This window comes from Gouania willdenowi, chromosome 14 (genome assembly GCF_900634775.1).
Source record: "Gouania willdenowi chromosome 14, fGouWil2.1, whole genome shotgun sequence".
Taxonomy (NCBI): Eukaryota; Metazoa; Chordata; class Actinopteri; order Blenniiformes; family Gobiesocidae; genus Gouania; species Gouania willdenowi.
The window spans coordinates 21,961,899-21,973,363 of NC_041057.1; the positions used below are offsets into that span (position 1 = coordinate 21,961,899).

Consider the following 11,465-nt stretch of genomic DNA (forward strand, 5'->3'; position numbering starts at 1 on the left):
CGTTTACACTGATTTAATATTATTTTGTATGACTAAAAAAAAGTAAAATAATAAATTCAGTCACCCTCATGGTAATATGCTTTAATGGTACATTGCCTAGAATGCAGCTCAAATCCACCATCAGACTTCATCGTAACTTAAAAAACAAAAAACTAACAATAATTTAAAACCTGTGGGAATAATTAGAAGTGGTAATGATTGAAAACAGCAGTTAAATACTGAATTACAGGGATTGTATTCTTTCTACTTGGGCTCAGTTCTTATAAGACTATATTTCTGCACAATATTTTCAAATGACGTAAACTTTAAATGCAGATTCATACATTTAGCAGTAAATATAACAGTGTCTTAATATGATGCAAGATTCCAGTGTTTCACATTAATTCTGTTCTTAGCTCCCATGCTGCACTAATGAACCTCAACCTCTTTCACAAATAACTTCAATAACGCTCTGCTCCATGGGAGCAGGATCAAGGCAGCGGTGTGCAGAGCTGCCCACAATCTCATCTAACAGGAAGTGCACGAGGTTCTCATCCGACACAAAGCGCCACAGGTACATCTGCAGATAGTGACAGTCGACTTGGATCTGCTGCAGCCCGTAACGACCAAAGGTGCGCAGGCGAACGCACTCGAGGAACGTTTTCAAGCTGATTTTGATGATTCCTGTCATCACTGAGACCTGGAGTGAAGGAGAAAGAAGGCATGGCAGTGGAAATGGAAAAAATGATGATGACTTCCAAAGACTTGTTGACTCTGTTCTTACCTTGTTGAACTCGACGGAGCTAAATATGTCAATCCTCTCAGAAAATAGCTTATGTATGTTGCTAAGGAGATTGGTATCCAAGGGAGCACTGTGGAGAAAAAAAAAAACACAGGAGAAAATCAATGTGTAAAATATTAATGAGGATAACAAAAGCACTCAGAGCGCAAACCTCCACTAAGCTCCAAATATCCTTTTTGTTGGATAATGTTAGTGATCCTGATCTTTCACACTTTAAAGCACTTGTTCGCGACCTTTTTTGAGTAGTGACTCCATTTTGATATCATAAATTCCTGGCGATCCCAAGGGAATTTTTAATTTTTTTTCCAGAATTACTTTTTGATCATGTTTATTAAAGTGTGTTACAAATATAGAGTAGCCAGGATTAGTGCACAAAGTGAGATATTTTTATTCTGCATTTTATTTTCTGTGTGTGATGTGTTAATTTGAAAAAGAATAATTTAAAAAATGTAGAAATATAATTTTAATTAGTATTTTTTTTATTCTTTTACCACTTCCTAGACATTTCAGGCAACCCCATATTAATTCCAGGCGACCCCAAGGTAGAACAACACTGCTTTATAGAAAAGTCTATCCCCAATAATAATGATGCAGTAAGTGCAAATGTATGGGCATCCGAAAAATCAAGATGAAATGTGCAATCCGGAGCCGATCAGGATTAAACTCTTTAATAAAGAGTTTATCAACGATTAATAAACGTTAATTATGATTTATAAACTGAGAGGTCTGACTTTGGTTATTTTCTCAAAATCCATTAAGGACTTTTGATGTACTCCTGCTAACAAACAAACAAACAAAATATGAAAATATGACCTCTTTGGTTGCAATAAAAAAAAATGGTTTAAAAAAAACTTGTAAGCAACTGCATGGATGGCAATTTTAATTATATTTTTATTTTCATGCTATTTTTAATGAAAAATAATTTATCAGCAAATAAAACACTACTATGTAAACCAGTGTTTTTCAACCGTGGGGTCATGACCCCATGTGGGGTTGCCTAGAATTTAAGCAGGGTCACATGAAATATCTAGCGCTTAAATATCTATTATTTTTCAATTTAACTAACAATTTTAAAGAACTGTATTGTATGCTTTCACTTTCTGAGATATAAATTTAGTTTAAACAAAACTCAGTGTAAAGTAAAGAAGAAAGAGAACAAAGGAGAAAAGTATATAAAAATAAATATATAAAATACAGTGTGAAAATATCTTGTCATTTGTAACACAGGAAAACAAAAAATATTAAAAACAAATTCTAGAAAAAAAAAGCCTTTGTGGTCGCTAAAAATTTGTGATGTAAAAATTGTGTACCGATTAGGGCTGAACGATTTTGAAAAATAATCTAATCTAATGCTATTTTTTTCCTCAATATTGCGATTTCGAAATAATATACAATTATTTTTTTCAAGGGCCTCCTGTCATGTATTTTTCAATGAACACAAGCAATAAATCAATCTGTTCATAATAAGCTATTTCAGATTCATTTAAACTTTAAATAAATATAAAATATAAATTTTAAAGGACAGATTACAACAATAAAGCAAACAAATCTGTGGCTTTACCTCTTCAACATATCTAACCAACTTCACATTTCATGAAACATGTAAACGTGTGGACTGCACTTCTTAAACACTCTCTGAACTTAACAGGACAGTACAAAACAAAACAGGACAAGAAAAAAATAAAATGTAATTAAATTAATTATAATAATTAAAATAAATAAATAATAATTAAAAAAACAAAACAATTGCAGCCTTTGCGATTAAAAAATTGCATTTTGTGATATCATCACAATATCACAATGCAATTAATCGTTTAGCCTTAGTCCCGATCCAAAAAATGTTTGGAACCACTGATGTAAACACTGATATCTAAGCACAGCGTGTGCAGTTAGCATACCTTGGAGTGTAGCTAGCAGCGTAGCGAGCAGCCTGCTGTCTGGAGCTGCTGTAAACAGAGAACGTCCTCTTGCTGGAGTCACTGCTGTGAGCTTTCCTCACACCTTCTTCATACAAGAGGCCGACCTACAACAACAAACAATGCTTCTCACTTGGGGTGTCTCAATCCGATATCGGTCCAATATTAGAATGAAAACGAATATTTGATATCGGATTCAAATTTCCGGATTCTCCAATTATTTTTTCTTTTTACCTCAATTATTTTTTTATTTATTTTAATCAATTGTAGAATACTGTAGATATTATGTTGCAGGTAAACATTTATGTAACCAATTGGTTAATAATAAATGAGTCCGTTTTTCTCATAACTACTGCTGAGGACTATTGTTCTCCGTTTGAGAAACATCACTTGATCAAGCCTTTTCTAACATTCCACACTACAAAAATAAATAATAATATTTTTTTATTAAAAAAAAAGAATGTATGATATGCAAGGCTGCAATATCGATATCATATCAAAAATGGAAAAAGTTGCGTCAGGACATCCCTACTTCTCACACAATCCTGGTGCAACTTGGGATTCAAATACGTCACCTGTACGTCAATGGAGGTGGCGTCTTCCACCACCCTCTTCATCACTGCACGGACGTTTCGTGGCTCGATGGTATTAACCCAGTCTCGTGTTTCCACACTTTTTCTTAACATCTGGGAGATAATCAAGCCCTGAACCTGCAAAAAAAAGACACGACACATGAAATGGAATATCACTCCGCCATACGGGAGTTAAGGATATTTTAATCTGGTTCAGGATGATGAGGAGGGTGGAACCAACCTTTACATAATGGTTGAGCAGCTTCTGTGCTGCCTCCCGAGCTTCAGCACATAAGGCAGTAACGGGTGTTACTGGAGTGTGGTGCTGAAAGAGAAAAAAAAAATACAAATTATCTTTACTTTAAATCAGTGGTTATTAACCTTTTTTGTTGCACCCACTTTGAACAATGATGCAAAAAAAAAAGGAATATAAATCATTACTTTAATTGGAAAAACACCAAAATTGTAACTATTATCCTTCAGAACTCATAAAAAATACATAAAATGTGCAATCACACATTTTAGTACTGTAATAATGAAGTGTTTGAGTGCAATTTTTTTCATCCTCAATGTTAAGGTCATTTTTGTGCACCCTACCACCATCACAAGGTTGGGGTCAATTATAATTGTAGTTGCGTTATTGTTATTTAATTACATAATTATAATTGTAATTGAAAAAATGTACTACCGTGGAAATCGTATTTGAATCGTAATTGAGTGCAGATAATACTTTGTAATTGTAATGAAAATTATATAAAAACTGCGATTTACAATTTAAACATGTTACAGTACTATGGCTTACAAATATGTAGTTAACATTTATTAAAATATGTTTCATAACAAGTTTTCCCACTACCTGTCAGTTCTCTTGAGGATCACTTTGCAATTAATAAAAAAATGATGCTAACAGGAAGCTAACACAAGAGGAGCGTTACATTTTATGCGCTTTTTTTTTTATTATTAAAGGTTAAGTAACTGTGATTAATTGTAATTGAGAACGTAATTGTAATAAACTTTCAGGGGAAAATAATAATTGTAATTTTAGTTGTAAACATGGATGATTCAGATATGCAAACACCAAAGGCGTGATAAAGGTGACAAAAACAATCCGTCATACAGGAAAAATCTATATGTGAAGAATTGTAATGTTAAAGTAAAAGTACCTAACATTTGGACAGTTATTCTCTTTGTTACTTAACACCACTGCTGCTGAGCTACTGGTTTTATAGTCCTTTTAACAGTTTCCATCATGTGCCTTGTTTCTTTCCTCTTTTGGTCTGGACCAGCCTCTCAACCTTTCTTTGTTGATCCATGAGACGTTTTCTCCACTGCTTTTGCTTTGTTCTCAGCTGCACTTTCATCGTAGGGTTCTTTTTCTTACTATTAACTTTATATTGCTGAGCGCTTTGAGATTACTTTGTTGTAATCGGCGCTATATAAATAAAGTTGAATTTAAATAACTGGCAAACATTAACAGGACTTACATATACTTATTCTGTGTTTTTTTTTTAAAAGAAATTTTATCTATTTTTTTCAGAAAACATTGATTTTCAACTCCTATGAGTAAACAAAATGAATACTAAAAAAAGAAGAAAAAAACTTAAACAGAAATGTATGTCAAAATAATTGTAATTTAAAACCACATATAAAATCCAATTGAAAGGTAGCTATAGATTGCACTGACATGGATTATTATTACGGCTCCTTTTTAATTATTTATAATCATATGTCATATAAAAATGCATGAATGAGAGCAGCATTAATGCCACCATATTTCCCCTCAGGGATCAATGGTTTACTGAATCTGAGCAGGTTTACTAAGTTTTGATCAACTTAATTTAAAAAATCCTCATTTAAATTATCCTAATGATATTATTCCAGACGATTAGACAAAAATAAATAGACAAGATGCATCAGTTATTTCACCACTAGAGGCCACAATATTAGAAGCTATCAAGTTACCATTAACGTACGATGTTTCAGACTCTACAATCTCTGGAATCAGTCTCATCCACAAAAACACAACTTGTTCCCACAGATCTTCTGTAGCACTGATGAGATGTTGATCATATTAAACACTGAGCAGGTGAAGCTGACAGAGGCAGCTCAGCCCCTCCCTCCCTGTTTATAGATTCACCAGAAACAGGTGTCGCTTCACAGAAACTAAAGTTATGCAGGAACTGCTCGGCTCTGTATTTAGGTGTGCGTGATGAGTTGCATAGTTTATTTTTTTTGGCAGTTTAGTCGGTGTTGCAGGTGGCCTATTCGACTTGTTTAGCTCTGGAGCGGGAGGAGTGAGGGGCGGGGATATGAATGTGAACGGCCCCTTAATGATAACATCATGTCACTTTCAGTGGACTCCATTTTTAATGGCTGATTAAATGACTCCTTAACGTGGAAGATATAGGGCCCTACATACCTGATAAGAGTCTGCGTGTTTTCCCAGTGAAGTCCTGGTCTAGTCCACTCCTGTGACCTGTTCCAAGCAGGTTTATATGGAGCACCAGTGCTGAGGGCTATGCGCTCACATATTAGTCCGCCGCGGAGTAATATGAAGAAATTACATCCGTTTGTGTATGCTAGATATGTGTGGAACGGATTAAACCTTCAGCGTGCAAAGAGCGGTAAACAACCTTTGACGATGACGACCCCCCAAAAAAAAAAAACTCATTGGATCTATAGGATTCACATAAATGACCTATTTTGAGTTCAAAATGGCGAATTTCGCCAAAAAGCGACTGATGTGCATGTATGATGATTAAAAATGTAATTGTATTTGAAAAATGTAAGTAACACCAACCCTGCTGTCATGACACCATGCACTCCCTTGGGGCGTGCCCCTTAGTTTATAAACCACTGCTCTAAATACAACCAATTGCCTTATAATTAGGCATTATTTTACCTGCACAAGGAACTGTTCATCTGTGAGCGTGAGGATGTAGGAGATGGTGGAAGTTTCATAGTCCAGGCAGAGACGAGAAAGCAGCAACAGAAGGATTGGAGGTGTGGAACCTCCTTTGTCTCCTGCGCTCTCACAAAACTGACGAGATGACTGACAAATAAACTTAATGAAGCTCACCACCAGGCTCTCACGCACACCCTGGCTGCAGAATTCCCCCTAACAGCAGAAAACAGAAAACAGCATCACATAAAGAACAATGGGATGTAAATAGTTGACATTAATATAAATACTGACTCTTCACCTTGAAGTATGGCTTGTTGGAGAAAGTGATGTCCTTTGCTGTAAACAAATGCACTGACGCTAAGACAGATTTAATCTGATTCAGAATGGAGGCTGATAGAGATGAAAGCAACTCTGGGAGGCTTGTCGGAGCATCTCTGCCAGAACCCGCCCCCCCGAGATGTGATGCGCCCCCCGCCACAGAAAGCCGAGGAGTGGCCAAAGCCTGCCTCACATCTGTCAAACTGTCCATGTAGAAGCTCTGCAGGGCCGACAGGTACTGCTTTACCCGCTCCGTTGCCGCCCGTATCACAATCTCCGTACCGTGGTGTGGCACAGATGAGCCAGGCAGCAGCTTAGCCACAGCCTGGAGTCGGCGGTGGAAGCGGTCCAGCGCTCGCACCAGGAGGGAGTTGTCTCCAACACTTTTCTCTTCCTGTATCCTCCGCTCCACCAGAGAGAAATAACAAGCAGCCAGATCATCCACAAAAGCGTGGAGCTTAGCGTTTGCCATTTGAGTAATGTTTTTAGATGCGAGCTCGTCACTCTGAGCATGGACGATGAAAAGTTCTTGATAGGACGTGATGACCAAACAAAGGCTGCTCACAAATTCATTGCAGCCTCTGTCGATGAACTCCAGAATATCAGCGTTTGAGGTCGGAGAAGGAAGAGAGGTGAGATTAGAGATGTTTTCATTTGGAGATGCAGCTGCTGCTGCAGTGAGAGATGATCTGTGGAAGGAGCTCTCTCTCCTGGAGGAGGAGGAGTGTGGTCTAATCTCTGCTTCCAGGCCCTGGAGGTCCGACTCAAGTCGGGAGCGTGCATGGCTCAGGAATTTATCACACAGCTCTTCTGCTGGTTCGTCCAGCTGTAGAAGCAGCTCCACACACTCTGATAAGTCTTTGGCACTCGTCCCCCCGTCTCTATGAACACAACACAAACACGCACAAGCAGCTGATTAGTAGTGAAAGGACAAAGTCTGTCTTACTTAATGTTTGTTTCATTTCTCTTACTTTGACCATTAAAGTGTATATGACATTTTTTTAACACCATCTTATTATATGAAAAAAAATAATGTTGTTATTGCTAATAAATGTGCCAAACGATGCTCGGTTTGACCAAAATCTTTAATTACACATTGTAATTTTTGGTTAAGGTGGACATAATAATGCACTATTTTAACTGTCTTCCTGCATCAACATGAATAATGGTGTTATATTAGGGCTGCACAATTAATCAAATTTTAATCGCGATCACAATTTTGGCCTCCACGATGAAATTAGGCTGATCGTCTGTGATTTTTATGTTTAAAATGCGGGCTCTGCTGCATACCTAATCAGCATTTTCTCCGCCTCAGTAGTCAGGCAACCACCAGGGGGCGAACACACGATTATGGCTTCATTACGCTACCTTAATAACAAGCTTTGGGTCACTCGGTAAACTAGACTGATGAGAAGGAGTGATGTAGAGACAAGAAAGTACAGCTTCAATTGGAGATGAGGAGCATCATAGGGAGGAGTTAGAGCTTTGAAAGGGATCAACTTCAGTGGTCAGGACTTTGTTTTGGACTGAGGGCAAGCAACATAAAACAAGAAGTCATATGCAAAGAGTGCAGCAGAGTTGTGTGCGCGCTGCAGGGTAACAACTAATCTGTTCAGCCTTCTGAAAAAAACATCACTAACTCAAATCTGATAAATGCATAAAGGCTAAAGCTAATGTTGCTTCACAAAATCTCTGTCACTCAAGACAGAAAATGTTGACAGGCTGCTGTTTCTTGCCCAAACCCCTGTTGGCTTAAGCCTGATGTTATTAACTGTTCTTTATACACTGTAATAATTTTCAAGGAGTTGCACTCTGTAACAGTGCATTTTTTCAGTTAGCCCAAAGTACATCTTCAATTCTTGGGTAATTTCTTTTTTTTTTTAGTACTTGTCATTATTCTTGTTTAAAGCTTTCATTTTGCACTCTAAACTGTTCACATATTGTTTGTTAGAGAGTACTTCAGTAAAAATACAGATGTTTTCCCTAACACGATGAATAATTGTGATTAATAATCCTGATTACATTGATCCAAAAAAATCAGTTATCAGTTTTTGCCATAATCGTGCAGCCCTTTGTTATATACACTTTAAGATAAGAGAAAAGAAGGTTAACTTTAGTGTGAAAGTAGGACTTCCTGTTTCCCATTCTTGGAATGTAAATGAAGGGCTCACCTGAACTTCTGTCGGAGTTCTTGAGCCAGTTTATCCATGATGGCATGACAGTCATCCTGGATGCCCCTGAATGACGGGAGGTGGCTGTACTGTTGCAGTACACAGCGTGCACGTCGGTGGGAGCTCACAGCCTGAGAATAGGCCTGCAGCTCCAGACACTTATTCAACCGAGCAGGGAGTTCAAACAGAAACTGCAGCTTCCTGAGGAGCGTGTGAACCCCTGTAGTGACACAAAATAGCAAGAATAATGAGCGAAATGAGCAGAATGAAGTATTCATTCAATAAAGAAAATAGATGATCATGTCTAACCAGAGAGTTTAGTAATCTGTGTGTGCTGGTCTTGAAGAGTACCGCTAATCCGAGCACTGAAGTCAGTGATTGCTTCCATGTTAGCAGAAAGACAGTCCATCTCATCCTCCATCTTTTTAAAGTCATTTTTCATTTTTCTTATTGTGTCTGAAAAAAGGAAAGTTTGCCTTTTTAATTTAATCAAAATTTAAACAAAAAATATACAAAGCAGCCAGTGCTCACTTTACCTGTAGCCGAGATGAATTTGTTGTAGTTTTCATAAACTAGTGTTTGCATGTCACTGTCCAGAGAGCGGATCTGCTTCACCATGCAGGTTTCCTGATCCATCAGTTCTGCCAGAGTGCATTCCCTCCTCAGCTGTATGTGAAGAATCACAGAGAAACATTTATAATAGATTATAGACACAAAATGACCAGATGTTTCTTCCTTCCAGACGTGTTGACAAATCAATGAGCTCTGGTTAGTTCATAAAAATGAAAAAGCAAACAAACCAAAAAATTGATACTTTGAAATATAGTGCTTTTTGACAGCATTTAAAAATGAGTTCAGGTACACACTTTGGGTCAGAGGTGCCAGTATTACATTAGTTTGAGGACCAGAAACAGCCCAATGTGATCTCCTGTAGGCTTACGATACAATACCGTAATCAAATTCTTTCTCTCTTTGGATTTAGTGCAAAAAACTGAAAATAAACACACTTTTTCAAAACGTAGTACATATATTTTTTTTTTGATATTTTCATGAACCTTCCTAGATAAAAAGTTAAGTACAGAAAGTTTTACATTTTTTAAAAAAAAATTGCCAAAATTTAAATTAAGTTCTAATCAATTTCCAACATTTTGAGGTATTTCTGGAAAAAATTTAAATCACTGGTATTATGTAAAAATCACTACATTTATATTGAATGATCTGTCAATACTCCTATTGATTTGAATAAAACATTCTCTGAATAAAAGTTTTTTTTTTTTTATGTTCATTTTTCAAACTGCGTTTTCCCCCTTTCCAAAATACGTAATCGTATTCTTATCGTGAGCCCAATATCGGCTATTGTATTGTGACCCCTGTCCAAGTCTCACCCCTAATTGTTACTATTCTGAGATCTTATCAAAGTTTTCAGATATAAGTAATTAAGTAGAGCTACTATATGTATTCTAGGTTGGTGTATGTTCTATTGAGGTACTGCATGGTTTTATATTTATTACCTAACAACTGTGGTGCACTAATTCAGTGTTTCTCAACCAGGGGTACGTGAGCACATTGCAGGGGGTGCGTGGAGAAATTAAGAATTTATTTCCAAGATAATAAAAAATATTCTCAGTCATTTCACAAGTCCGTCAATAAAATGGTACGTGTGCGCTATGACTTGTTTTTAAAGTTTAAATGCCTGTTTAAAGGGGGCATATTCAAAGAAGCTCCTTTTGTGGTAAATGTCATAACACTGATATATAACACAGGCAGGTTAATTATTTGTTTTGTATGTATATTACTTGCTCAAGGGGTACACAAGACTACAAAGGTTGGGAACCACTGCACTAATTTACCAAAGAACTCCTTGTATAAGTGCCAACATGGCTGTTATGACTACATCTATTCTAAACCATGTTTCCCATGTATTGCTTGCAGGGTAAAGTCAAAGGCCCCAGAGAGCACCGTGCAGTGTTTTCCCACCTTGTTCATGTAGATCTCCGGGTCAAAATGCGGTCCATTAATGTCACACGGATCCAACGCCTGCGGCTGTTCGTTAGACTTTCCCTCCTCGTTCAGGCCGTAGTAGAGCTTCAGCATGCCGTGAACCTTCCGCCTTCTCCCGCTGTCCTCCGGTAGAGCCGAGTCGTCTCCCTCCACGTCCATTCTGGAGCTGAGGAACAGGAGACAGCTGATAAACACAGCTGACGGTCCTTCAGTAAATAAACACTACCAGAAGACACGTCCTCAAAGCTAAATATGCTAGTGTTTATCTATATTCAATGACTACGGTCAATAACTCACCTTTCCTGGATAAACTGTTAAAATATCCCAAAAACGTCCCAGTAATGACACAACAGCAGCTCTCACTGGGACGGAAACACTTCCGGTTTGGTAGACTATCCAGTGTCGTGTCGTCAATGAACGTGACTGTTGGTTTTTTTTTCCTCCTCCTTTTTTCTTTTTTTTAATTATTATTATTGATTTAACATTAAATATATATATATATATCGAGATTAAAGTTGAAATTTCGAGATCAAAGTAGAAATATAATACCGTGATAAAAGGCAAATCTACGGAACCGGACTAGGTGCAATTCTACGGATGAGGATTAGGGTCAATTTTGACGGGGAACGTTATTTTTAAAAACTTCGAGGTTAAAGTCGAAATTTCGAGAATAAAGTCGAATTATTTTTTTCCATCAAAACTGCCCCTAATACTCTTCCTTAATGTATTACAATTTGCAAATAATGTGAATTTATATCACATTTATAAACTTGTTTTCTTTTTATAATCAGAAAGCACTGA

The 11,465-nt window shown here is 37.1% G+C and overlaps 1 protein-coding gene across 3 annotated transcripts; it reads right to left on the reverse strand.

The window, feature by feature from the left end:
* Positions 1–66: 66 nt before the first annotated feature.
* vps51 (VPS51 subunit of GARP complex) lies at positions 67–11,086 on the reverse strand. 3 transcript variants are annotated; one of them, XM_028467509.1, is made up of 12 exons: positions 10,962–11,086; positions 10,641–10,830; positions 9,200–9,329; positions 8,973–9,119; positions 8,664–8,883; positions 6,473–7,373; positions 6,172–6,387; positions 3,511–3,594; positions 3,273–3,407; positions 2,680–2,804; positions 764–851; positions 67–679 (listed from the first exon to the last, which is right to left on the reverse strand). In XM_028467509.1, exons 2-12 carry the CDS (start codon positions 10,821–10,823, stop codon positions 419–421), a joined length of 2,490 nt encoding a protein of 829 aa, XP_028323310.1. In that variant the 5' UTR covers positions 10,824–10,830; positions 10,962–11,086; the 3' UTR covers positions 67–418. The 3 variants fall into 3 exon arrangements, with proteins under 3 accessions (XP_028323310.1, XP_028323312.1, XP_028323311.1); XM_028467511.1 differs by having other exon boundaries at positions 10,641–10,848; positions 10,962–11,075; XM_028467510.1 differs by having other exon boundaries at positions 10,641–10,861; positions 10,962–11,073.
* Positions 11,087–11,465: the final 379 nt, after the last annotated feature.